Below are 27,874 nucleotides of genomic sequence, written 5' to 3' on the forward strand. Positions count from 1 at the left end.
CTTGAATTGTTGTTGCCTATGTTTTTCTGTAGGTTTCACAACTACTTCCTTCCATCTATAGCATGTCCTAATATTATTCATTCTTATTCATGCCTCGTTATGGTGATGTTTGTTCATAGCTTGAGACTGTGTTTTGCTGTGATTTGTAAGGCGTGTCAGTGGGCTGACTGTAAGCTCTGACTTGGGTGAGTCAGTGATAAGTAGATCCACATTTTACTGCAAGAGTAGCTATAGTTGTACTACCATAGATCCCTCGAAGCCGACCAATGACTTTGTACATCCCTTCTCTCTTCTCTCTCCTCTCTCTCTCTCTCTCTCTCTCTCTCTCTCCTCTCGTCCGCTCTCTTCTCTCTCCGTTCTCTCTCACTCGCTTCTTTCTCATCTCCCTTCGGGGACGCCAGTGTATAACGTGTTCCTACAAAGCGTCGTCAGGCCTGCTCTACCCTCTGGAGMGGGGTTTCGTCTACATACACAAGCCCCCCGTGCACCTGCGCTTCGAGGAGGTGCTGTATGCCTGTTATTTGTCCTTATGGGACATTCAAGTGTCCCTTTTTGTTGTTCTTTCATTCCTTCATTCGCAGGCCTACATTGGACGATAAAGTAAACGTCTACTTCTTCTACTCCTTCTTCTTCTTCTTCATCCAGGTGTCGTGTGTTAACTTCGCCAGAGGCACCACCACCACGCGCTCCTTTGACTTTGAGATCGAAACCAAGCAGGGCACCCAGTTCACCTTCAGCAGCATGGAGAGGTGACGGATACACGCGCATACACACACACACACACACGAAACGCACACACAAACACTCACACACACACTTCTACATACACACACCTTTGTCACGTCTCATCTTTCACTCCATCCTCTCTCTCTCTCTCTTTCTCTCTCTCTTTCTCTCTCTCTTTCTCTCTCGCTCTCGCTCTCGCTCTCTCTCGCTCTCTCGTTAAATCTCTCCGTCAGAGAGGAGTATGGGAAGCTTTTTGACTTTGTGACCGCCAAGAAGCTCAGCATCAAGAACAGAGGATTCAAAGAGGTAAACATCTCACCTGTTAACTCCACTATTTCACTCTTTCATTAGATGTGCTTTCATCCCTTCGTCCACTGACCTGTCCTCTCTGTCTCTCTGTGTTGTGGTCCGGTAGAAAAAGGTTGGTCCTGTACAGAGGTGGTGGTTTGGTTTTAAACTGCATGGTGTGTGATTTGGGAGAATGTTATGATCAGGATTGGTGTGTTAATTGCATTGCCTGTCTCTTATGGAATTGTGGTGGTGGGAGGAGTCTAAATCTGTGTGTGTTATTTCTGATGATATAGCAAAGTAACACCTAACTTGGTGAGACAACATTTTATATTTTGTTCACKGTGTATATTTCCCAGAGTTAGTTAGCATCTTTACATGGGTTGTCTGCGTTTTACAATGAATGATATTGCATTGTATTGCTACAGTACTACTATGTATTTACTATGATACTACTGTGTATTTACTATGATACTAATATGTATTTACTATAATACTGCTGGGTATTTTTGTCCTGTCAGGGTATGACGGGTCAAGATGACATGTTGGAGGACTCAGACGAGGACCAGCACGATGCYTACCTGGAGAGGATGAAAGASGAGGGCAAGATCAGAGAGGAGGCCAATGACAGTGATGACTCCGATGGAGAGAGCGGAGAGTGACAGAAGGCGTGGCCAATCAGAAGGCGAGAGCAGTGAGTGACAGGAGGCTGGGCCAATCAGAGGGTGAGAACAGTGAGTGACAGATATTGCTGAGCGATTATTTATGTCATTTCRGTTTCGGTTTGATTATTAAAAAAGAATCACTGTTTTCGGTTTAGATAATTTTTGTAAATATTAAAAGCACTATGCATTATGAATGCTGTAACAACAGAGAATAAAACAATGAATAAAAGTCCCATGATGGTAGTGTCTGCCMATTACGGCTTATCACTTATTAACCATCATTTATTCACATTACTTAACGTTAATWAAATATTTCAGTTGTTGTGTATATTACATTTGTTTTATTTAATTAGTTTATTATTTCATTACAAGTCATCATCTTATTTCTATAAAGCTGCTGCCTGACAAAATCATTATTTTAGTAGTTCTTCAATGTTAATAAGTCGTACTTTTATGACCATACTTTTAATACCAACTATCAATCACTTATATCATGTATTTTTTTTTAAATACCTTGCGAAGCAACTGCTCTCTATCCCTCTCGATAGCGCATTCTTCTGTCTCTTCTCTCCCTCTCTGTCCTGACCGGACAAGTAGGCGCGCAATGTATTATGGTCATTGTAGTTATTTACCATGTTTTCTGTACTAAACAGTGTAGAATATTGGCCTGTTGGAAACAACAACTCCTTACTACATCACACAGTCCGGGCTTGACCTGATTTATCTCTAGAGTAACTGCACATTGGGCTCGCAGAAAAAAAACGGAACGAAATGGAACTCAAATAATTGAAACGATGTCAGTCAGGGTGGGAGTGGTGAGTGGTGAGTGACAGGAGGCAGGGCCAATCATAGTTGTTTCTCTTGTCTTCTAGATGASTCTTTTAACCCTGGAGAGGAGGATGATGACATAACAGAAGAGTATGTATTAGTTTTCAATCCATCACTCCCTTATATTTACCGCTTTTTATCAATGTTTTTATCAGTCAATCTCTTTCACTTCCCCCTCTCTCTTCTCATCCTGCCTCCCTCTCTCTCACTTGCCTCCTTTCTTTCACTCTCACACTTTCTCTTTCTCTCACACTCTCTTTCTCTGTCTCCTCTCTCAGGTAGACAGTAAGGCGTCAGCCAGTAGCAGCATGCAGAGGGGGAGACAGTGACAGAGGAAAGAAAGAGACCAGCCAAGGCCAAACTGCAGAAAGGAGGGGAGAGGAGGAGAGAGAGAAGATACCAGTATTGCAATTGTCCTCCTCTCATCCTTCCTCTTGTCTTCTTTTGCTCTCCCTTTCAATAGTGTGAAAAATGTAGAGCATTATAAAAAATGTAGTCATTTATTACCTATTGACTATCTCTCTTTCTTTTCTCTGCCCGATTCTCTCTCTCCCTCTCCTCTCTTTGTCTCTCCCTTTCTCTCTTCTCATTCTGCCTCCCTCTCTCTCACTTGCCTCCTTTCTTTCACCTCACACTTTCTCTTTCTCTTCACACTCTCTCTCTTCTCTGTCTCCTCTCTCAGATGACAGTAAGGCGTCAGCCATGACGCAGTGCAGAGGGGAGACAGTGACAGAGGAAGAAGAAGAGACCAGCCAAGGCCAAATGGTGAAGGAGAGGAAACCACGTGAGGTAAAGGAGGAGGAATGGAGGATAGAGGGAGGAGAGGTAAACTAAGTACCTCATCTGAAATGAACCCGTCTTCCTCCCTCCTTTCTATCTCTCAACCTCTCTCCTCCTTTTTCCTCTTTCCTCTCTTTCTCTGTCCTTCCTCTCTTTGCGTTTCTCTCTCTTCACCTCTGTTTTTCTTCCTCTCTCCCTCCCTCTTTTTTCCCCTCTCCCTCCTTCCCTCTCTCTCCCAGAAGAAGCCGAAGGACAGTGGCGCCCCCAAGACCGATGAGCGCCTATTTCCTGTGGCTGAACGCCAGTCGTGAAAAACATCAAGCAGAGCACCCTGGGATATCCATCACAGAGATCTCCAAGAGGCGTGGAGATGTGGAGGGAACTGGGGAGAGAGCAGAAAGAGTGGGAGAGGGAGGAGAGAGAGAGATACCAGTATTGCAATTGTCCTCTCTCATCCTTCCCTCTTGTCTTTCTTTTGCTCTCCCTTTCAATAGTGTGAAAAATGATAGAGCATTATAAAAAATGTAGTTCATTTTGACCTATTGATTATCTCTCTTTCTTTTCTCTGCCCGATTCTTCTCTCTCCCTCTCCCTCTCTTTGTCTCTCCCTTTCTCTCTCTCCCTCTACACTTTGTCTGTCTGTCTGTCTGTCTGTCTGTCTGTCTGTCGTGGAGTGGGAAAGCGGAGGAGCCGAAGAAGGACTATGAGGTAGTGATGAGGGAGTACAGGGAGAGTGGAGTAGGATCCTCTGCCCCCTCCAAAAAGTTCAGTATCATGTCCCCGTTAAACACCTACATACTACACTCTTACAAAAAAAGGTTCTGGATAGAACCAAAAAGGGTTCTATGCTTGCTTCATACAGTGCATTCGGAAAGTATTCAGACCCCCTTCACTTTTTCCACATTTTGTTACGTTGCAGCCAAAAAAAAGGCAGCKCTCTTGGAGTTTGCCAAAAGGCACCGAAAGGACTCTCAGACCATGAGAAACAAGATTCTCTGGTCTGACGAAACCAAGATTGAACTCTTTGGCCTGAATGCCAAGCGTCATGTCTGGAGGAAACCTGGCACCATCCCTACGGTGAAGTATGGTGATGGCAGCATCATGCTGTGGGGATGTTTTTCAGCGGCAGGGACTGGGAGACTAGTCAGGATCGAGGGAAAGATGAACGGAGCAAAGTACAGAGATCCTTGATGAAAACCTGCTCCAGAGCGCTCAGGACCTCAAACTGGGGCAAAGGTTCACCTTCCAACAGGACAACGACCCTAAGCACACAGCCAAGACAATGCAGGAGTGGCTTCGGGACAAGTCTCTGAAAGTCCTTGAACCCGATTGAACATCTCTGGAGAGACCTGAAAATAGCTGTGCAACGACACTCCCCATCCAACCTGACCGAGCTTGAGAGGATCTGCAGAGGAGAATGGGAGAAACTCCACAAATACAGGTGTGCCAAGCTTGTAGCATCGTACCCAAGACGACTTGAGGCTGTAATCGCTGCCAAAGGTGCTTCAACATTGTACTGAGTAAAGGGTCTGAATACTTGTGTAAATGTAATATTTCAGTTTTTTATATTTTATACATTTGCAACATTTTCTAAAAACCTGTTTTTGCTTTGTCAGTATGGTGTATTGTGTGTAGATTGATGAGAAGGAAAATTTTATCCATTTTAGAATAAGGCTATAACGTAACAAAATGTGGAAAAAGTGAAGGGATCTGAATACTTTCAGAAAGCACTGTACATGGCTTCTACATCTGCATTGCTTGCTGTTTGGGGTTTTAGGCTGGGTTTCTGTATAGCACTTCATAAGTACATTTGATTGATTGATTAAGATTCAATATAGAACCGAAATTGGTTCCATATAGAGCCCTGTAGAAAACCCGTGATCAAAGAACCCTACAAACAGGGTTTATATAGAACCTTTAAGGGTGCCATATTCATGTTTCGTCACAATATTGTTTTGAACGTTCATTTTGGACTGATGCCCAACTGAACATTCTACTCAATGCATCGTCAATGACTGTTGATGAAGATTATATCAAAAGTGCATTACAGTGACTTGGAAATACAATGACATTCAAAATGAGACAAMTAATTAGTAGGAAAACCTTTTGTCATCATTTTGATGTCACCAGATTGACTTTAGATACAGTACAACGTTAGCTAGCTAGCTAAGATTTGAGGAGAGGCCACCGGATTTTAGGTCGCTAACGTTAGCATTGCTAGCTATTTTTGACAAACTTTGCTAGCTAATGACAACATTGCAATCTGTGAAGTACATTTGACGACATGATAATGCTGACAAAGTTGTTTCCTACTAAATATTTGGCTACTTTGGCAATGTCATTGTATTTCCAGGCACTGTAGTGTAATTTCGACTAAACAGTAACGTTAGTTCGCCTCTGTTCAGAATGACTGGACTTATCACCACTTTAGGGCACCACTATGTCACCGYCGAGTGACGGAGGYRCAACCTATGAATACGAAGAAAGCACTACAACCATTTTTGGTTCTATCCAGAACATTTTTTCTACGAGTTTAGATACAATTGATGCACTACTTGTATATAATTTACAGTATATATAACGTGGGATGGTTTCCCAGACCCAGATTAAACATACTGCTAGACTAGAAATCATTTCTAATTGAGATTCTCCATTGAGCATGCTTTTTAGTCGAGGACTAGGTTTAGTCTGGGTCTGTGTCATAGATTACAATGTAAGAGTTTTGCTGATCATAACACCAAAAGGTGCATCATATTTGAAGTATTTTTGTCTGAACGTTTGCTTATTTATCCTGTCTTGAATATATCTCTTCCTCTTTTTCATGTGTTCAGGGTGAAGGAAAAGAAGGGAGGGAAGAGTGATGAGAAGAATAAGAAGGGGAAATCTGGTGGMGGGAGAGAGAGAGGGTGACAGGAAACGACAGCTTTAAGAGCAGGGAGTTTATCTCCAGTGAAGAGAGCTCCTCAGAGTCAGACAGTGGCAAGGGCAAACGCAAGGTGAGGATGCACACGCCCCATGCACACACACACTGTACTTCACATATAAAACATTTTGCTACAAGTATGGCATTTCAGACAATTGTTTTGTTTAATCATGTTCACGCCTCTTCTTTTACTCTTTCTCTCTTTCTCCATCTCTCTCTCAGGGTTCAGATGAAAAAGAGGTGGCCTCGACCCCACCCAGTTCTGACTCAGGATCAGACTGAGGAGAGGGAAGGACATGGAGAGGGAAAAGAGTGCAAAGTGTGGAGAGGGGTTGTGAACTCTCTACGGCCCTCTGTTCCTCTCTCACGCRAATTATATTCAATTTTAAAGTACATGAAGCAAGTATGAAGATAATTCATACCGATCTATTCAAAAAATATTCTGTCCAGGAATTGTAAAACTATCCCTCTTATCTCAGGAAGCAAAATACAGTATTTAATTATTTTAGCCCAGTGCAAAAATCCCATAACCTGACCAGTGATGACTATATTTCCCAGCTACACGTGCATGACACTGTCTGTCGGTTTAGGCTGTGAACAACTCTTGCCTACTGTGAAATGTAGTTTTCCAGAATATTACTAAATTAAATATTATAAGTAAATGCTCTTTTTCATGTCTTGAGTGTTTTGGTGCTGACTGGCTTAAATGCTGTCTGTCATATACACATGTTCATACACACAAACACACATGCGCGCGCACACACATACACAAACATAAACAACCATTTGCTGTTAGCGAAGCACAATAAACATTCTATGGTTATTCAACGTGGTTTAGAAGGATGTGTGGTGTTGGACTGAGTTAGAGTAGTGAAGAGGGCTGTGGTTTCAATATGCCACGGTGTGGTCAACTATGGGATGTGAGAACAACGGGGAGGACGAGAGAGAGATGGATGGAGGAGGCCTGTCTTTTAAGTGGCGGTGCGTAATCTGATACTGCATTTACATTACATTTAAGTCATTTAGCAGACGCTCTTATCCAGAGCGACTTACAAATTGGTGCATTCACCTTATGATATCCAGTGGAACAACCACTTTACAATAGTGCATCTAACTAATTTAAGGGGGAGGGGGGGTAGGAGGAATACTTTATCCTATCCTAGGTATTCCTTAAAGAGGTGGGGTTTCAGGTGTCTCCGGAAGGTGGTGATTGACTCCGCTGACCATACTGATGACGAGCGCTCGAAAGGAACACGATCTACTCCTGCTCCCTCGCTCTCTTTCCTATCAATTCTCTCTCCCCTCTCCTTCTCAGCCAACCTCAAAATCTATTTTCTTGTTCTTTCTCTCTCACACTCCCTTTTGTTGCCCCTCTCGCTCTGTTTCTCTGCACACCCCTCTCTCCAACCACACCATCTTCTGTATATGACAGTTATATTGTTTATCTACCACAACACTTACCCTCTTCTCTCTATATATTAGCCCTAGATTGATATATATTTATACAGTAGATATATTTTGTTTTGTCACATACACCGGAGAGGTGCAGTGAAATGTGTTGTTTTACAGGGTCAGCCTTGCACATCGACAGATTTTTCACCTTGTCATCTCGGGTACTCAAACTTTCAGTTACCGGTCCAACTTTCTAACCGCTGTGCTACCTGCCGCCCTTTCCATCATGTCCTTTGTTATTTTTTGTTGTTTCTCTCTCCCCTTATCATTGTCTGTTCTCCCTCCCCTGCTCCTCCGTCTTCTCTCTGTCCTCTCCATCCCTCTATCTCTCTCCTTCCTCTCAGACCACTTACTAGGTAATCTAATTTAAGGTGTGGATGAGTTTTATTTATCATCTATTAAGTCCATTTCCTTTCTCTCTCTCCATCTCTTTCTCGCTCTGTCTCTCCCCCAGCTCTCTTTCTCTCCCTTGTGTTTTTTCTCCCGCTCTCTCGTTCTCCCATTTCTAAGGAAATCTAATAACAGGTTGGAAAGAACTTCCCAGTATCTGTATTCTCTAACGGCGCCACAATCATCATTATGACAAATATAACTCTGGGCGCATCCCAACTGGCGCCCTATTCCTATATAGTGCACTACTTTTGACCAGGGCCTATAGGGTGTAATTTGGGACTTAACCCTCTGGGCTAAGAGAGAGACGGATGCTATGGTGTACTGAATACTTAACAGGGTCATGACCATAAATACTTACGATCCGTCGTACAGTGCTTGTAATTTGGACTAGCACACTGTCGCCACCCCCGTGACACTGTCTCTCTTAACGCCCATAGAGGCCCATTCAATTCCTTAACATTTTAGTCGTTTAGCAGATGCTCTTATCAAACTCGACTTACAGGAGCAATTATGGATAAGTGCCTTGCTCAAAGGCACATCGGCAGATTGTTCGCCTATGTAGTCAGTGCAGGGATTTGAACCAGTGACCTTTCAGTTACTGGTCCAATGCTCTTAATGACTAGGCCACCTCAACCCGAGGAAATGTAAAGGAAGAAGATATTTTGGTATTTTTTTTCATTAGTCAATTGTTGATATAGTACCAAAATGTGTTGCATGTCAGCAATCAAGTTTTCAAGATATATAACTTTCAAAATACAGAAATACAGTGCATTCTTAAAGTATTCAGACCCCTTGACTTTTTCCACTTTTTGTTACGTTACAGCCTTATTAAAAAATTATGAAAAAAAATAAATCCTCATCAATCTACACACAATACCCCATAATGACAAAGTGAAAACAGTTTTTTTTTTTTTTATCTTTGCAAATTTATGAAAAATAAAAAGCATAAATACCTTATTTACATAAGTATTCAGACCCTTTGCTATGAGACTCAAAATTGAGCTCAGGTGCATCCTGTTTCCATTGATCATCCTTGAGATGTTTATACAACTTGATTGGAGTCCACCTGTGGTAAATTCAATTGATTGGACATGATTTGGAAAGGCACACACCTGTCTATATAAGGTCCCGCAGTTGACAGTGCATGTCAGAGCAAAACCCAAGCCATGAGGTCGAAGGAATTGTCCGTAGAGCGCTGAGACAGGATTGTATCGACGCACAGATCTGGGGAAGGGTACCAAAAAATGTCTGCAGCATTGAAGGTCCCCAAGAACACAGTGGCTTCCACCATTCTTAAATGGAAGAAGTTTGGAACAATGAAGAGGTGACTCCGGGATGCTGGCCTAGGCAGAGTTGCAAAGAAAAAGCCATATCTCAGACTGGCCAATAAAAAGAGAGGATTAAGATGGTCAAAAGAACACAGACACTGGACAGAGATATGGCTTTTTCTTTGTAACTCTGCCTAGAAGCCCAGCATCCTGGAGTCACCTCTTCACTGTTGACGTTGAGACTGGTGTTTTGCGGGTACTATCTAATGAAGCTGCCAGTTGAGGACTTGTGAGATGTCTGTTTCTCAAACTAGACACTCTAATGTACTTGTCCTCTTRCTTAGTTGTGCACCGGGGCCTCCCACTCGTCTTTCTATTCTGGTTAGAGTCAGTTTGCGCTGTTCTATGAAGGGAGTAGGACACAGCGTTTTGTGAGATCTTCAGTTTCTTGGCAATTTCTCGCATGGAATAGCCTCCATTTCTCAGAACAAGAATAGACTGACAAGTTTGAGAAGAAAGTCTTTGTTTCTGGCCATTTTGAGCCTGTAATCGAACCCACAAATGCTGATGCACCAGATACTCAACTAATCTAAAGAAGGCCAGTTTTATTGCTTCTTTAAATCAGGACAACAGTTTTCAGCTCTGCTAATATAATTGAAAAAAGGTTTTCTAATGATCAATTAGCCTTTTAAAATTATAAACTTGGATTAACTAATACAACGTGCCATTGGAACACAGGAGTGATGGTTGCTGATAATGGGCCTCTGTAATCCTACGTAGATATTTCATAAAAAATCTGCTGTTTCCAGCTACAATAGTCATTTACAACATTAACAATGTCTACACTGTATTTCTGATCCATTGTATGTTAGTTTGATGGACAATTATTTATTTTTTTCTTTAAAAAACAAGGACATTTCTAAGTGACCCCAAACTTTTGAACGGTAGTGTATTTATTTTTTTCCCCCTYCGTAGACCTTTGAGACAACTCTGGAATGAAAAAGCGCTGTACAATTAAAATGTATTATTATTATACTGTATACATACACATATCTAACATCCAGAGATACTGCCTTAATCTCTAGTCTAGTATCTTTCAGTCTATGGAAAAGCCCAATAAAAATACAATCAATTATTATTAATTATTAAAGGGCTACTTTTCAACCTTATTCATTATCTCCAGCACCAAACCATACGTGAAAACACAGCATGGTTAAAAAAGGCAAGAAGAAAGGTTCTGGAAAATGCTTCTCTGTGACATCACAGGGTAGGATTAAAAGGAAGACCAACAGTGATTTTCAAAACCTGCAACGGGTTTCTAGCTAGAGGGAGGGTATTTTCTTGTTCCCCACGCCACCGTGAATGTCAAATTGTTTGAAAATCACTGTTTTTAAAATGTTAAAACTTGGATTCTTTTTTTTTTTTACAAAATGTAGAAATACACAATTTTCACATATGTAGATACTGGTATTGTGCTGGAGAAAATGAAAATAAGGCTGAAAAGTGAGCCGTACGTTAGGTTATATGTTCATCTTTCAATGAGCATGGTCAAAGACAAGGGGTTGCATCCCAAATGACGCCCCTATTCCCTTCATAGTGCACTACTTTTGACCTATGGTCCCCGGTCAAAAGTAGGGCATTATATAGGGAATAGGGTGCCATTTGGGATAAAGACACGGTTGAAACATCGGGTGAAATCGATATATATGAAAATGTATCTATAACATGCAATAGCTATGGTCATGGACTTCTAGACCTCAGGTTAAGGGCCAAAGACAACAGATGAGGAAATTAACAATCAAGGTTACTGCTCATTAAATGTTAGTGTGTGCGCATGCGTGCATTGTGTCTGTCTAATTGTAATGGGATTGTATTTTACTTCGAACTCCAGTTTTGGTAATTTTACTGAGGATGCTGACAGACTGACTGGCACCACTCAGGAAATGAATCTCCTCCTCCATAACTCTCAAGTCTGTTCCTCATCTTTTAGTGAGTGTGTGTGTGTGTGTGTGTCTGTGTGTGTGTGTGTGTGTGTGAGAGAGAGAGCATTAGGGGAAGCAGAAGAGGAGAAAGAAAGTTAAAGGGGTTGAGAGTCAATCTGGTAAGTGGAGGAAAGAAAAAAGCAGAGACAGAAAGAGAGAGGGGGAGGGAGGAAGGGAGGTAAAGAGAGAGATGGAGCGAGGGGGGCAAAGAGAGAGATGGAGAGAGGGGGGCAAAGAGAGAGATGGAGAGAGGGGGGTAAAGAGAGATGGAGCGAGGGGGGCAAAGAGAGATGGAGAAAGGGGGAGGGAGAGTGTAAGGATGTTTACCATTTCACTACTTCAGCAGCGACATTGAGGTCTGTTATTTGGACCTTTTTGAAAGAAGAGAAGAATAGGATCAGGTTGCTTTTTTGGAACAAATAACAGTGTTTTAGTATGTAGGGAAACCAACAGATCTTGAGATTTGTCTTTTGTTTTTTGGGGGGGGGGGGTAGCTAAGTCACACATACTGTACACACTCTCTGAAGAGGCATTCTGTAGATTGTTGGCTGTGACACGTTGAATTTATTGGGTGTTGCGGGTTGCCTCAACGCCAGGATGTGGACGTTTATCACGGACTTCTTCACCTACGAGACCACCAAGTCGGTGGTGGTAAAGAGCTGGACCATCGGGATCATCAACCGCGTCGTTCAGCTCCTCATCATCACCTACTTCATCGGGTCAGTAGTATCGCTCTATCACTCACATTCTGGATCTCCCGGTGAGAGGAATTGGTTGAAAGACGTCTTTTCAACGTCTTTCATTGGAGAAACAGGAAAAAGTCTCCGCACACTTCCAGTCAGACGGAAGTACTATCACTCTGTGCTCATTCTGGATCTCCCAGTGAGAAAAACTGGTTGAAAGACGTCTTTTCAGCGTCTTTCATTGGAGAAACAGGAAAAAGTCTCCGCACACTTCCAGTCAGACGCACATTTCTGGCTGTGCTTTATGTAAAGGCTGTGCTTTATGTATTTTCAACGTCTTTTCAACCAAACGTTTGTTTCAACGTCTTGTGCTTATGGAGCTCAATCTTACAAATCTATTGTTTGTTAATTAGAATCTCTTTCAGCCCAACAAATGGCTAGTCTTTAAAGACTCAAAGATCATTCATTTTTGCTCTATACGTGACAGAAAGAGAAGGGAAACTGTGATTGAATGATTTTCCCATTATGTTATCTCAACCCCGCTTATGTAATGTTATCTCTCTCCAACCCCCCCCCCCCCCCCCCYCTCTTCTTCTCTCTCCTTCTTCCTCTCCTCTCCTGCACCTCTCTCAGGTGGGTGTTTGTGCATGAGCAGGCGTACCAGATCAGAGACACGGCTATAGAGTCGTCTGTCATGACCAAAGTCAAAGGCTTTGGACTGTACAACAACCGAGTCATGGACGTAGCTGAGTACGTCACCCCCTCTCAGGTAACACACAAACACACGCAAACATCCGTACGCACACACACACACACACACACACAGGACACACACACCGACAGGCGACACTATTGATTATGGTCTGAGATATTTGGATGCCTTATGTTGATGTTGGCAATTGGCATTGATTGATTGACTAAGGAGCCTTTGTATAGTTGTTGTATAGCCTCTGTCTCCTCTGCTTGCTCAGTCTTTGTTAATATCTGGGTTGTTGTCGGCGCTTTAGTGGATTTGTTAAAAGCCCTTTAAACATCACTTAATACTTGACACAAAATGGATACCAAATATTGATACTGAGGTATGTGTGGATTATGACATCAGGTTTGATGTGCTGGTCAATGGAAATGGGAGTGTTTTTGATGCTGTGTGTGTGTGTGTGTGGTCTGACAGGGGGCTTCTGTGTTCTGCATCATCACCAAACTCATCATCACAGAGAACCAGGTGCAGGGATACTGTCCCGAAGTGAGACCACTTACTCTACCATCGGCCCTCTGTTGTCTCCCCCCCATATGTTCTCTCTCTCTCTCTATCCTCTGTCTCTTTCTGTCTCTGTCTGTCTCTTTGTGTCTGTCTGTCTCTGTCTGTCTGTCTCTGTCTCTGTATGTTACTCTACCATCGGCCCTCTGTTGTCTCCCCCCCATATGTTCTCTCTCTCTCTCTCTCTCTCCTCTATCTCTTTCTCTGTCTGTCTCTTTATGTCTCTTTCTTTCTCTCTCTGTCTCTTTGTATCTGTCTTTCTCTCTCTCTCTGTCTCTGTATGTTACTCTAACAGTGTATTATGTGTGATGCACAGAGTGAGATGAAATACAAGTGTACACACGACAACAACTGCACTAGGTTCCTCAACAAGCCTGGAGGAAATGGTGAGGTTCTCCACTTTTTCTGTATCAATTCACTTCCTTATTGTCTTTCCTTCAGAGGATAGAAGATGTTACACAATTTGCCAAACAGTTGCTTCCGGAATAATGGTTTGGTCTTTGTCATTTATTGTCCCTATCCGTCCTCCCCCTTTCTGTGTCATATATCCTCTCTTTCTTTCTTTCTTTCTTTCTTTCTTTCTTTCTTTCTTTCTTTCTTTCTTTCTTTCTTTCTTTCTTTCTTTCTTTCTTTCTTTCTTTCTTTCTCTGTGTCTCTCTCTCCCCTACCTCTCTCTCTCTATCCCCCTCTCTCTTTTCCCTACCTCTCTTCCTCAGGTCTTCCGACGGGCAGGTGTGTCCATTTCAACGACACCCTCAACACCTGTGAGATCAGAGGCTGGTGCCAGGCGGAGATCGACTACATCAAGACGTGGGTAACCGTGTGCGTGCGTGTGTATTTGACAAGGCAGCAGCTACTCTTCCTGGGGTCTGGCAAAATTAAGGCAGTTATACCATTTTAAAAACATTACATTACTAAGTGTGTGCCCTCAGGCACATACTCCACAACCACATGTCTACAATGCAAAATCTATGTGTATGTGTGTGTATAGTGCATATGTTATCATGTGTGTGTGTGTGTGTGTGTGCATGTGTCTGTGCCTATGTTTGCGTTACTTCACAGTCCCCGCTGTTCTATAAGGTGTATTTTTACCTGCTTTTTAAATCTGATTCTACTGCTTGCATCAGTTACCTGATGTGGAATAGAATTCCATGTAGTCATGGCTCTATGTAGTACTGTGTGCCTCCCATATTCTGTTCTGGACTTGGGGACTCTGAAGAGACCTCTGGTGGCATGTCTTATGGGGTATGCATGGGTGTCCGAGTGTGCTAGTATTTTAAACAGACAGCTCGGTACCTTCAGCTTGTCAACACCTCTTTTCAAAAACAAGTAATGAGGAAGTCCATCTCTCTTCCACTTTGAGCCATGAGAGATTGACGTGCATGTCATTAATGTTAGCTCTCCATTAGCTCTCCGTGTACTTAAGGGCCAGCCGTGCTGCCCTGTTCTGAGCCAACTGCAATTTTCCCAAGTCCCTCATTGTGGCACCTGACCACACGATTGAACAGTAGTCCAGGTGCGACAAAACCAGGGACTGTAGGACCTGCCTTGTTGATAGTGTTGTTTAAAAGGCAGAGCAGCGCTTTATTATGGACAGACTTCTCCCCATCTTAGCTACTGTTGTATCAATACGTTTTGACCATGACAGTTTACAATCCAGGGTTACTCCAAACAGTTTAGTCACCTCAACTTGCTCAATTTCCACATTATTCATTACGAGATGTAGTGACGGTTTAGGATTTAGTGAATGATTTGTTCCAAATACAATGCTTTTCGTTTTGGAAATATTTAGGAGTAACTTATTCCTTGCTACCCATTCCAAAACTAACTGCAGCTCTTTGTTAAGTGTTGCAGTCATTTCAGTCACTGTAGTAGCTGACGTGTATAGTGTTGAGTCATCCGCATACATAAACACACTGGCCTTACTCAAAGCCAGTGGCATGTCGTTAGTATTGATTGAAAAAAGCAAGGGGCCTAAACAGCTACCCTGGGGAATTCCTGGTTCTACCTGAATTATGTTTGAGAGGCTTCCATTAAAGAACACCCTCTGACAAGTAACTATTTATCCACATTATAGCAGGGGGTGTAAAGCCATAACACATACATTCTTCCAGCAGCAGACTATGATTGATAATGTTAAAAGCTGCACTGAAGTCTAACAAGACAGCCCCCACAATAATTGTATTATCAATTTCTCTCAACCATGCTTGTTGAGTGTCCTTTCCTATATGCATGCTGAAAGTCTGTTGTCAATTTGTTTACTGTGAAATAGCATTGTATCTGGTCAAACACAATTTTCTCCAGAAGTTTACTATGGGTTGGTAACAGGCTGATTGGTTGGCTATTTGAGCCAGTAAGGGGTGCTTTACTATTCTTGGGTAGGGGATGACTTTAGCTTCCCTCCAGGCCTGAGGGCATACGCTTTCTAGTAGGCTTAAATTGAAGATGTGGCAATATCGTCCGCTATTATCCTCAATAATTTTCCATTCAGATTGTCAGACCCCGGTGGCTTGTCATTGTTGATAGACAACAATCATTTTTTCACGCCTTCCACACTGACACGGCAGCGACACTTCCAAATCAAATGCATTGGTCACATACACGTGATTAGCAGATGTTATTGGTCACATACACGTGATTAGCAGATGTTATTGCGGTTGAAGCGAAACGCTTGTGCTTCTAGTTCCGACAGTGCAGTAATATCTTACAAGTAATATCTAACAAATTACACAACATATACCCAGTACACACAAATCTAAGTAGGAATGAATTAAGACTGTATACATATGGACGAGCGATGTCAGAGCATACGTCGCGCTCAGATGTGTATGTTGATGAATGAACATGGTCTTCTTTCTGACCTTCCCTCAGGCATCCTATGATGGAGGTGGAGAACTTCACCATCTTCATCAAGAAACAGCATCCGTTTCCCCCTCTTCAACTTCACCAAGTGAGGATGATGATGATGATGATGTTGATGATGTTGATGACACAGATAAAGATAATCATGTAACAACTCTAACTGGTCCCCTGTCTCTCCTGTGTTTGTGGTTGTGTGTGTGGTGTGTGTTGTGTGTGTGTGTGTGTGTGTGTGTGTGTGTTGGTGTGTGTGTGTGTGTGTGTGTGTGTGTGTGTGTGTGTGTGTGTGTGTGTGTGCATGTCTCAGGGGTAACTTCCTGCCCACTATCACCCCTCAGTACATCAAGGCGTGTAACTTTGACCATGAGAACAATACCTACTGTCCCATCTTCAGGGTGGGGGACGTCATCCGCTATGCACACCAGAACTTTACCACGCTGGCACAGAAGGTATGGTGGTTCACTCCCAGGTGTATATCCATACTAGTATATTAACTTGACATGCAGTTCATTCAGAAAGTATTCAGACCCCTTCACTTTTTCCACATGTTATGTTACAGCCTTATTCAAAAATGGATTCAATTGTTATTTTCCCTCATCAATCTACACACAATGCCCCATAATGACAAAGCAAAAACAGTATTTAGGATTTTTGTGGCTTTTTTTTWAATAAAAAAAACTGAAATATGACATTTACATAAGTATTTAGACCCTTTACTCAGTACTTTGTTGAAGCACATTTGRCAGCGATTACAGCCTCGAGTCTTCTTGGGTATGATGCTACAAGCTTGGCACACCTGTATTTGGGGAGTTTCTCCCATTCTTCTCTGCAGATCCTCTCAAGCTCTGTCAGGTTGGATGAGAAACGTCACTGCACAGCTATTTTCAGGTCTCTCCAGAGATGTTCGATTGGGTTCAGGTCCGGGCTCTGGCTGGGCCACTCAAGGACATTTAGGGACTTGCCCCGAAGCCACTTCTAAGTTGTCTTGGCTGTTTGCTTAGGGTCATTGTCCAGTCCTGAACAGAAGTCCTGAGCAGTCTGGAGCAGGTTTTCATCAAGGATCTCTGTAGTTTGCTCCGTTCATCTCCCAGTCCCTGCCGCTGAAAAGAGGTGCCTGGTTTCTGTGACGCTTGGCATTCAGGCTAAAGAGTTCAATCTTRGTTTAATCAGACCAGAGAATCTTGTTTTTTTTGTGCCTTTTGRAAAACTCCAAATGGGCTGTCATGTGCCTTTTACTGAGGAGAGGCTTCCGTCTGGCCACTCTACCATAAAGGCCTGATTGATGGAGTGCTGCAGAGATGGTTGTCCTTATGGAAGGTTCTCCCATCTTCACAGACGAACTCTGGGGCTCTGTCAGAGTGACCATGGGGTTCTTGATCACCTCCCTGACCAAGGCCCTTCTCTCCCAATTGCTCAGTTTGGCCCGGGTGTCCAGCTATAGGAAAAGTCTTGGTGGTTGCAAAGTATTTCCTTTTAAGAATGATGGAGGCCACTGTGTTCTTGGGGACCTTCAATGCTGCAGAAACATTTTGGTACCCTTCACTAGATCTGTGCCTCGACACAATCCTGTCTCAGAGCTCTACAGAGAATCCCTTCGACCTCGTTGCTTGGTTTTTGCTCTGACATGCACTGTCAACTGTGGGACCTCATATAGACAGGTGTGTGCCGTTCCAAATCATGTCCAATCAATTGAATTTACCACAGGTGGACTCCAATCAAGTTGTAGAAACATCTCAAGGATAATCAATGGAAACAGGATGCACCTGAGCTCAATTTCGAGTTTCATAGCAAAGGGTCTGAATACTTATGTAAATAAGTTATTTCAGTTTTTTTTTAATATATACATTTGCAAACATTTCTAAAAAACAGTTTTTGCTTTGTCATTATGGTTATTGTGTGTAGATTGATGAGGGGGGGGAGAGGGGAATTATTTTATCCATTTTAGAATAAGGCTGTCATGTAACAAAATGTGTAATGAAGGAAAGGTTCTGAATAACTTCTGAATGCACTGTATTACTATCACTGAACGTTGGTGGCACCTTAATTGGGGCGAACAGGTTCTTATTCATGACTGGAGTGGAATCAGTGGAATGATAACAAATACATCAAACACGTGGTTTCCAGTTGTTTGGTGCCATTTCAGTTGCTCCGTTCCGGCCGTTATTAGCAGCCTCCTGTGATTTCTATCCACAGTTATTTCCATCGATACCAGTCTTTTTATATACTCACATATTATGCTCTCTTTCTCTCTTTTTCCTACCCGTCAGCTGTATTCACTCCTTCCCCTTTAGCCTACATTCAAATGCTGTCTTTTTCCCACTCTCATAAAGTAACAAATGAGAGAGATTTTCTAAATGTATGTCAACCCCTTCCTACAGGGAGGGGTGATAGGTATAAAGATCGGCTGGATGTGTGACCTGGACAAGTCAGAGGATGAGTGTAACCCCTCCTAYTCCTTCACCCGGCTGGACGCCATGTCGGAGAAGAACAGCGTCTCCCCCGGGTACAACTTCAGGTAGCCATGACCTCTGACCTCTAACCTCTGGCCTTTAGAGAGTGAGCCCCATAGAGATACATAGAGATATCTAGATGTATATAACCCGTTTTTGCATGGACATTGCCATTGAGGGCGTACACCATTTTAAAGTAGTCAAATGGGAGGGGATTCCTATGGGTTGGGAGCGATCAGTCAATGATCTGAGCATTGTCTTCTTCATCAAATTGGGTTGCCTATGGGTAGTAAATGGCTTTAAGCTAGATCAGTGATTGTACCATGGCACAGCTTGATGGAAGAAAAAATTCGGTCTGACACCTAAAATGTCCCTATTAATTGATTTAGTGTAAATGAACTCCGTCTTATCTGATCCACACTGCAAGTCATCTACTTCTGTGACAAGCATTTTTATAGATTAAATCGGGTTTATTTGAACTATTTTCATAGTTCCTTATTCATGAYGATACATTTTTCTGATACCCCTTCATGGAGCACCCCGCGAAAATGTGCTGGAAGGATTTTTCTTTAGCTCTGATAAAATAGATAATTCCTTTTGAACGGGTTGGGTTAGAGACATTGGTTTTCTGCATTGTAAAGGTGCAACCAGGAACACAAAACCATGCTCCGTATTTTTCTATGGCAGAGGCTGTGGCACGGGTAAGCCTAATCAGACGTGCATGTGCTAATGGTTCTCAGTCACAGGCAAAGTAAAATTATTAAAATGACTTTGCTCCTGATGCGTGACCTTCAAATGATACCAAGGTAACAACAGCCTGAGCACACGGGACTTGAAACAATGTGCCATTCAATGTATTGTCTGAGCGGCAYTGGTGCTCCCAAGACAAAATTCCATGTGCATTTCACAGGTCACGTGTATAAGTGAGTGTTCCAAAAATTATCCAGATTAGGAAAAGTTTCGCGGCACACCTGAGTTCCTCAAGGCACACCAGTTGAAAACCACTGAGCTAGATCACCACCTAGTGGCAACAACAACTGAATGACACACAAGATTTGGTTCAGGAACCAGGGAGGAGGTAATGGCACTTGGAGTGTGTTGGGAGGAAAACAACCTCTCACTCAACATCAACAAAACAAAGGAGATGATCGTGGACTTCAGGAAACAGCAGAGGGAGCACCCTCCTATCCACATCGACGGGACTGTAGTGGAGAAGGTGGAAAGTTTTAAGTTCCTCTGCATACACATCACGGACAAACTGAAATGGTCCACCCACACAGACAGAGTGGTGAAGAAGAGGCTGAAGAAATTTGGCTTGTCACCTAAAACCCTCACAAACTTTTACARATGCACAATTGAGAGCATCCTGTCGGGCTGTATCACCGCCTGGTATGGCAACTGCACCGCCCTCAATCTCTCCAGAGGGTGGTGCGGTCTGCACAACGCATCACCGGGGGAAGACTACCTGCCCTCCAGGACACCTACAGCACCCGATGTCACAGGAAGGCCAAAAAGATTATCAAGGACAACAACCACCCGAGCCACTGCCTGTTCACCCCGCTACCATCCAGGAGACGAGGTCAGTACAGGTACATCAAAGCTGGGACCGAGATACTGAAAAACAGCTTCTATCTCAAGGCCATCAGATTGTTAAACAGCCATCACTAACACAAAGAGGCTGCTGCCTACATACAGACTCAAATCATTAGCCACTTTAAAAAAATGCCACTTTAATAATGTTTACATATCTTACATTACTCATCTCATATGTACAGTATATACTGTATTTTATACCATCTATTGCATCTTGCCTATGCCGCTCTGTCATTGCTCATCCATATATTTATATGAACATATTCTTATTCCATTCCTTTACATTTGTGTGTATTAGGTAGTTGTTGTGAAATTGTTAGATTACTTGTTAGATATTACTGCACTGTCGGAACTAGAAGCACAAGCATTTCGCTACACTCGCATTAACATCTAATAACTATGTGTATGTGAYCAATAAAATTTGATTTGATTTGACTCCAGCACKGCAAGTGGCAGTAAATCACACTTTTTCCAAACACAAAAGAAGCAGAAAATTGACTTCTTCARGATGGAGACAGCCTCAATCGCTGTCTCTGATGCCATAATGGGACAGATACAAAGATGAGATCTCTATATATCTCCAGTGGTGTAAGGTACTTAAGTACAAATACTTGAAAGTACTACTTAAGTAGTTTTTTGGGGTATCTGTCCTTTACTTTACTATTTTTGACAACTTTTACTTTTACTTCACTACACTGTATATTCAATTCAAATCAAACTTTATTTGTCACATGCGCCGAATACAACAAGTGTAGACCTTACCGTGAAATGCTTACTCACAAGCCCTTAACCAAGTGCAGTTCAAGAAGAGTTAAGAAAATATTTACCAAATAAACAAAAGTAAAAAATTATGAAAAGTAACACAATAACATAACAATAACGAGGCAATACAGAGGGTACCGGAACCAAGTCAGTGTGCRGGGGTACAGGTTAGAGGTCATTTGTACATGTAGGTAGGGGTGAAGTAACTATGCATAGATAATAAACAGCGAGTAGCAGCAGTGTACAAAACAAATGTGGGGGGGGGTCAAGTGATTAATTGTTCAGCAGTCTTATGGCTTGGGGGTAGAAGCTGTTAAGGAGCCTTTTGGTYCTAGACTTGGCGCTCCGGTACCGCTTGCCATGTGATATCAAAGAAAACAGTCTATGACTTGGGTGACTGGAGTCTCTGTCAATTTTATGGGTTTTCCTCTGACACCGCCTATTATATAGGTCTTAGATTGCAGGAAGCTTGGCCCCAGTCATGTACTGGGCCGTACGCACTAACCTCTGTAGTGCCTTACGGTCAGATGTCGAGCAGTTGCCATACCAGGCGGGGATGCMACCGGTCAGCATGCTCTCGATGGTGCAGCTGTAGAACTTTTTGAGGATCTGGGGACCCATGMCAAATCTTTTCAGTCTCCTGAGGGGGAAAAGGTTTTGTCGTGCCCTCTTCACGACTGTCTTGGTGTGTATGGGTCATGATAGATTGTTGGTGATGTGGACACCAAGGAACTTGAAACTCTCGACCTGCTCCACTACAGCCCCGTTGATGTTAATGGGGGCYTGTTCAGCCCGCCTTTTCCTGTAGTCCACGATCAGCTCCTTTGTCTTRCTCACATTGAGGGAGAGGTTGTTGTCCTGGAACCACACTGCCAGTTCTCTGACCTCCWCCCTATAGGCTATCTCATTGTTGTTGGTGATCAGGTCTACCACTGTTGTGTTGTCAGCAAACTTAATGATGGTGTTGGAGTCGTGTTTGGCCACGCAGTCGTGGGCTGAACAGGTACAGGAGGGGATTACACACYCCTGAGGGGCCCCAGTGTTGAGGATCAGTGTGGCAGACATGTTGTTGCCTACCCTTACCACCTAGGGGCGGCCCGTCAGGAAGTCCAGGATCCAGTTGCAGAGGGAGGTGTTTAGTCCCAGGATCCTTAGCTTAGTGATGAGCTTTGTGGGCACTATGGTGTTGAACGCTGRGCTGTACTCAATGAACACCATTCTCACGTAGGTGTTCCTTTTGTCCAGGTGGGAAAGGGCAGTGTTGAGTGGGATTGAGATTGCGTCATCCGTGGATCTGTTGGGGTTGTATGCTAACTGGAGTGGGTCTAGGGTATCCAGAAGGATGCTGTTGATGTGAGCCATGACCAGCCTTTCAAAGCACTTCATGGCTACCGGCGTGCGTGCTACGGTGTGGTAATCATTTAGGCAGGTTACTTTCGCTTCCTTGGGCACAGGAACTATGGTGGTATGCTTGAAACATGTAGGTATTACAGACTCAGTCAGGGAGAGGTTGAAAATGTCTGTGAAGACACTTGCCAGTTGGTCCGCGAATGCTTTGCGTACACGTTCTGGTAATCCATCTSGCCCTGCGGCTTTGTGAATGTTGACCTGTTTAAAGGTCTTGCTCACATCGGCTAACAAGAGCGTTATCGGCTAACACATCGGCTAACAAGCTGAGCAGCTTGCATCTGGGTTTCCCTTTGTAGCCCATAATAGTTTTCAAGCCCTGCCACATCTGACGAGCGTCTAAGCCGGTGTAGTAGGATTCAATCTTAAACCTGTATTGATGCTTTGTTTGGTTGATGGTTCATCTGAGGGAATAGCGGGATTTCATATAGGTGTCCGGATTAGTGTCCCGCTCCTTGAAAGCGGCAGCTCTAGCCTTTAGCTCGATGCGGATGTTGCCTGTAATCCATGGCTTCTGGTTGGGATATGTACGTACGGTCACTGTGGGAATGCACTTATTGATGAAGCTGATGACTGAGGTGGTATACTCCTTAATACCATTCGATGAATCTCGGAACATATTCGGGTCTGTGCTAGAAAAACAGTCCGGTAGCGTAGCATCCGCACCATCTGACCACTTCCGTATTGAGCGAGTCACTGGTACTTCCTGTTTAAGTTTTAGCTTGTAAGCAGGAATCAGGAGAATAGAATTATGGTTGGATTTGCCAAATGGAGGGCGGGGGAGAGGTTTGTATGCATCTGTGTGTGTGGAGTAAAAGTGATCGAGAGTTTTTTTCCTCTGGTTGCACATGTGACATGTTGGTAAGAATTGGGTAAAACTGATTTAAGTTTGCCTGCATTAAAGTCCCCGGCCACTAAGAGCGCTGCTTCTGGGAGAGAATTTTCTTGTTTGCTTATGGCTTTATAGAGTTTGTTGAGTGCGCTCTTAGTGCCAGCATCGGTCTGTGGTGGTAAATAGACAGCTACGAATAATATAGATGAGAACTCTCTTGGTAGATAGTGTGGTCTACAGCTTATCATAAGGTGCTCTACCTCAGGCGAAGAATACCTCAAGACTTCTTTCATATTTGACATTGCGCACCAGCTGTTATTGACAAAAAGACACACATCCCCACCCCTTGTCTTACCAGACGTAGCATCTCTGTTCTGCCGGTGCATTGAAAATCCATTCAGATCTATATTGTCTGTGTCGTCATTCAGCCAAACATAGGATATTACAGGTCTTAATATCTCGTTGGTAGGAAAATCGTAATCGTAGGTCATACATTTTATTTTCCAATGAATGCAAGTAGAATTGATGGTAATGGGAGTTTACTCGCTCGCTTACGGATTCTCAAAAGGCAGCCTGATCTGCGTCCTCTTTTCCTACGTCTTTTCTTCACGCAAGTGACTGGGATTTGAGCCTGTCCCCGGGAGAGCAGTATGTCCTTCTCGTTGGACTCATTAAAGGAAAAAGCTTCTTCCAGTCCGTGGTGAGTAATCCCAGTTCTGATGTCCAGAAGTTATTTTCGGTCATAAGAGACAGTAGAACCAACATTATGCACAAAATAAGTAAAAKAATAAGTTACGAGCAAAAGAGCACAATTGATTATGGGCATGTAAAACGTCAGCCATCCTCTTCGGCGCAATTTTCCAAAATCGAAAGAAAATGATGTACTTTTTACTCCATACATTTTCCCTGACAACCAAAAGTACTCGATGCATTTGGAATGCTTAGCAGGACAGGAAAATGGTCTAATTCAGAAACTTAACAATAGAACATCCCTGGTCATCCCTACTCCCTCTGATCTGGCGGATTCACTAAATACATGCTTCGTTTGTAAATAGGGACTTGGGGTAGGATTAACTGTCAACCCATGTGCATTGCCCATGTCCTTACTCTCTGTCCATGTTGTGCTGATAGGTATGCTAAGTACTACAAGATGGACAACGGGACAGATTACCGTACTCTGCTCAAGGCCTATGCCATCAGGTTTGATGTGCTTGTCAATGGAAATGTGAGTGATTTTAACGGAAGTGTGTGTGTGTGTGTGAATATGTCTGTGGTTTGCATGAGTCTAATTGCCTATGTGGGTCCATGACTGTTCTACATATATGTGTTATTAGATGGGGGGGGGGGGGGGTCGTGTGTGTTTACTTCTGTAAAATACTTAACCCCTTAAAAAAATGTTTTACTTAACTTGTTTCTTACAGGCAGGGAAGTTTAACATGATCCCTACTCTGATCAACATGGTAGCTGCCTTTACGTCAGTTGGAGTGGTGAGCCCTTCTTTTCAGTTGCTACTTTCTATCCACAAAGTATCCACACCGTCTCTAGGCTAGTTTTAAATTAAAACATATCTGTTCCACCTTCAGTCTCTTAACTTTGTAATAATATTATCCACACAGTCTCTATTGGCTAGTTTGAAAATGTCTCGCCAACTGTAGTTATTTCCAGGGAAAATAAAATTATTCTTATTTTCTAATCTCTTCTCCTTTCTTCTCATCTTCTCTCCTCTCCTAATTTCTTAAATTCCTTTCTATTCTATTTTAAAACCTTGTTTTCTTTCTCTGCCTTGGATTGGTTGCAGGGCACCGTGCTTTGTGACATCATACTCTTGAACTTTCTGAAGGGAGCAGAGCAATACAAGGCCAAGAAGTTTGAGGAGGTAAAGTTTGAGGCAAGACACCAACCCTGCTTACTGTGATATAGATATTTCTCTTAATAACAAGTGTCAGCCTTTGCACGCCTGGGGCCCCATCTCAGAGTAGGAGTGCTTATCTAGGATCAGCTCACCCCTGTCCCATGATCTTATTCATTGTAATCTGAAAGGAAAAACTGATATTAAATCAGTAAGCCTACTCTAAGAAGTTGATATACGGCCCAGAGGGAATAGTTGAAACTAAGGGGCAAATTCTAACTTCCACTTAAATCATGCATTGATAGCAACTGGAGACTAAGTGAAAATGTGCTCCTGATGTTCTTCAAGTGTTTACAATTCAATAAAGTCATTTCCTCTCTCTCTCCCCCCCTCCCCTAATCTACCATTACTCCATTAGGTATCAGACACGCAGATCGAGAACTCCTTATCCAGCAATGGGCTGTATCGGAGTAGGGAGTTCATTGGAGTAGAGAAGCAGTCAAACGACTCAGGGGCCTTTTCCATTGGGCAATACGGCTAACGGACAGCCAATGGAATGGAAAGGGGTGGGTGGTGGCAATTTGGGATGTTTGGCTGCAAATGTAGGTTTAGGGTGATATTGCCCATAGACCCTAATCTTGGATCAGTTTAACATTTTCCCCACAAAATGGTTATGGTAAGGATTGGGGAAGGGGAAGCAGATCCTGGATCTGTATCTAGGGTAGACTTCACYCCGGACAGAGAATGCATATATGTCTAGCTTTGTAATATCCCTAATATTTCACATGAACCTGTAATKTACCTGTAATGTTTTCATAGTGGAGGTTGTATGTGTAATCCTTAACTTTGCATGTGACCCACCATGAACTAYTGTATTTGAACTCCTACCTCTACAAAGTATTAAAGTCTACCCACAACTTAAATAAAATGATGTCACTTAAATTTGAATCTGGTTTGATTCTGCCAGAGACTCAAATCCTGCTGGAAACAGACAAACAAATACTCTAGTTGTTTACTTGCTTAACACTTTTTATTTCTATTTTTCATGCATTTGTTAGTTTGCAGAAAGCAGGCACATCTCTCTGTGGTTTGGTTTCACAGTGGGAGATCTGTGGGTTGGGATCATTAGAGAAAGGAGCAGGGTGAGTGCGGAATGGCACCCTATCCTTTATAGTGCAATATTTTGACCAGGCGACCCATTGCTGCTTCGTACTAAGTATGTGAGTGTGGATATTGGAAAAGACCCACAGTCTCTCTCTCTCTCCTCAAACTCTGTTCTTGAAGGAGCACACGTAGCTCTTCTTGGTGAAACACGTGTGGTCGTTCCACTTCCCAATGCCTCTCTCCTTCCCATCACTCCTCCCTCCATCCAGCTCTTACTGCTCCAGTTCGTCTCCACACAGTCCTCGCGGCTCGTCCAGCGGGCGATGGGCTCCCCAGGGGTTCCGGTTGGAGCCGTCGGTCCACACAAACTTACAACACTGAGAGGASGAGGGAGAGAAAGAAAGAGGTGGTCAAAGGAAGAGAGAGCGATAGAAAGACAGGTGTTGAGAAAATATGTACAGAGCATTCTGAAAGTATTCAGACATCTTCACTTTTCCCACATTTTGTTACTTTACAGCCTTATTCTAAAATTGATTAAATAAAACATGTTCCTCATCAATCTACACACAATACCCCATAATGACAAAGCGAAAACAGGTTTAAACATTTTTGCAAATGTATTATAAATAAAAAAACTGAAATACCTTATTTACATAAGTATTCAGACCCTTTGCTATGAGAATGGAAATTGAGCTCAGGTGCATCCTGTTTCCATTGATCATCCTTGAGATGTTTCTACAACTTGATTGGAGTCCACCTGTGGTAAATTCAATTGATTGGACATGACTTGGAAAGGTACAAACCTGTCTATATAAGGTCACACAGTTGACAGTGCATGTCAGAGGAAAAACCAAGGCATGAGGTCGAAGGAATTGTCTGTAGAGCTCCGAGACAGGATTGTGTCGAGGCACAGATCTGGGGAAGTGTACCAAAAAATGTCTGCATAATTGAAGGTCCCCAAGAACACAGTGGCCTCCATCATTCTTAAATGGAAAAAGTTTGGAACCAACAAGACTCTTTCTAGAGCCGGCCGCCCGGCCAAACTGAGCAATCGGGGGAGAAGGGCCTTGGTCAGGGAGGTGACCAAGAACCTGATGGTCACTCTGACAGAGCTCCAGAGTTCCTCTGTGGAGATGGGAGAACCTTCCAGAAGGACAACTATCTCTGCAGCACTCCACCAATCAGGCCTTTATGGTAGAGTGGCCAGACGGAAAGCACCCCTCAGTAAAAGGCACATGACAGCTCACTGTAAAAGTGACCCTCAAGACTATGAGAAACAAGATGATCTGGTCTGATGAAACCAAGATTGAACTCTTTAGCCTGAATGCCAAGCGTCACAGAAACCAGGCACCTCTCATCACCTGGCCAATGCCATCCCTACGGTGGCAGCATCATGCTGTGGGGGTGTTTTTCAGCAGCAGGGACTGGGAGACTAGTCAGGATCGAGGGAAAGATGAACGGAGAAAAGTACAGAGAGATCCTTGATGAAAACCAGTCTCTGAATATCCTTGAGTGGCCCAGCCAGGCTCGGACTTGAACCTGATTTACCATCTTTGGAGAGACCTGAAAATAGCTGTGCAGCGATGCTCACCATACAACCTGACAGAGCTTAAGAGGATCTGCAGAGAAGAATGGGAGAAACTCCCAAAATACAGGTGTGCCTAGCTTGTAGCGTAATACCCAAGAAGACTCGAGGCTGTAATCGCTTCCAAAGGTGCTTCAACATAGTACTGAGTAAAAGGTCTGAATAATTACGTAAATGTATTATTTCC

The 27,874-nt window shown here is 43.1% G+C and overlaps 1 protein-coding gene and 1 pseudogene across 1 annotated transcript; both read left to right on the forward strand.

Moving 5' to 3' along the window:
* The window catches only part of LOC112080842 (FACT complex subunit SSRP1-like), a 15,840-nt pseudogene extending 8,963 nt beyond the window's left edge, over positions 1-6,877 (forward strand).
* A 4,779-nt stretch (positions 6,878-11,656) lies between these two features.
* On the forward strand, positions 11,657-25,940 carry LOC112080840 (P2X purinoceptor 3-like). The gene is given in 13 exon segments (XM_024146774.1): positions 11,657-12,024; positions 12,622-12,757; positions 13,160-13,231; positions 13,563-13,632; positions 13,963-14,056; positions 16,118-16,160; positions 16,162-16,196; positions 16,413-16,554; positions 18,484-18,620; positions 24,281-24,374; positions 24,571-24,636; positions 24,948-25,025; positions 25,417-25,940. Coding segments are annotated over 13 exon segments (1,212 nt in total). The 5' UTR covers positions 11,657-11,902; the 3' UTR covers positions 25,540-25,940.
* Positions 25,941-27,874: the final 1,934 nt, after the last annotated feature.

The sequence above is a fragment of the Salvelinus sp. IW2-2015 genome, unplaced genomic scaffold (genome assembly GCF_002910315.2).
Source record: "Salvelinus sp. IW2-2015 unplaced genomic scaffold, ASM291031v2 Un_scaffold16527, whole genome shotgun sequence".
Lineage (NCBI taxonomy): Eukaryota > Metazoa > Chordata > Actinopteri > Salmoniformes > Salmonidae > Salvelinus > Salvelinus sp. IW2-2015.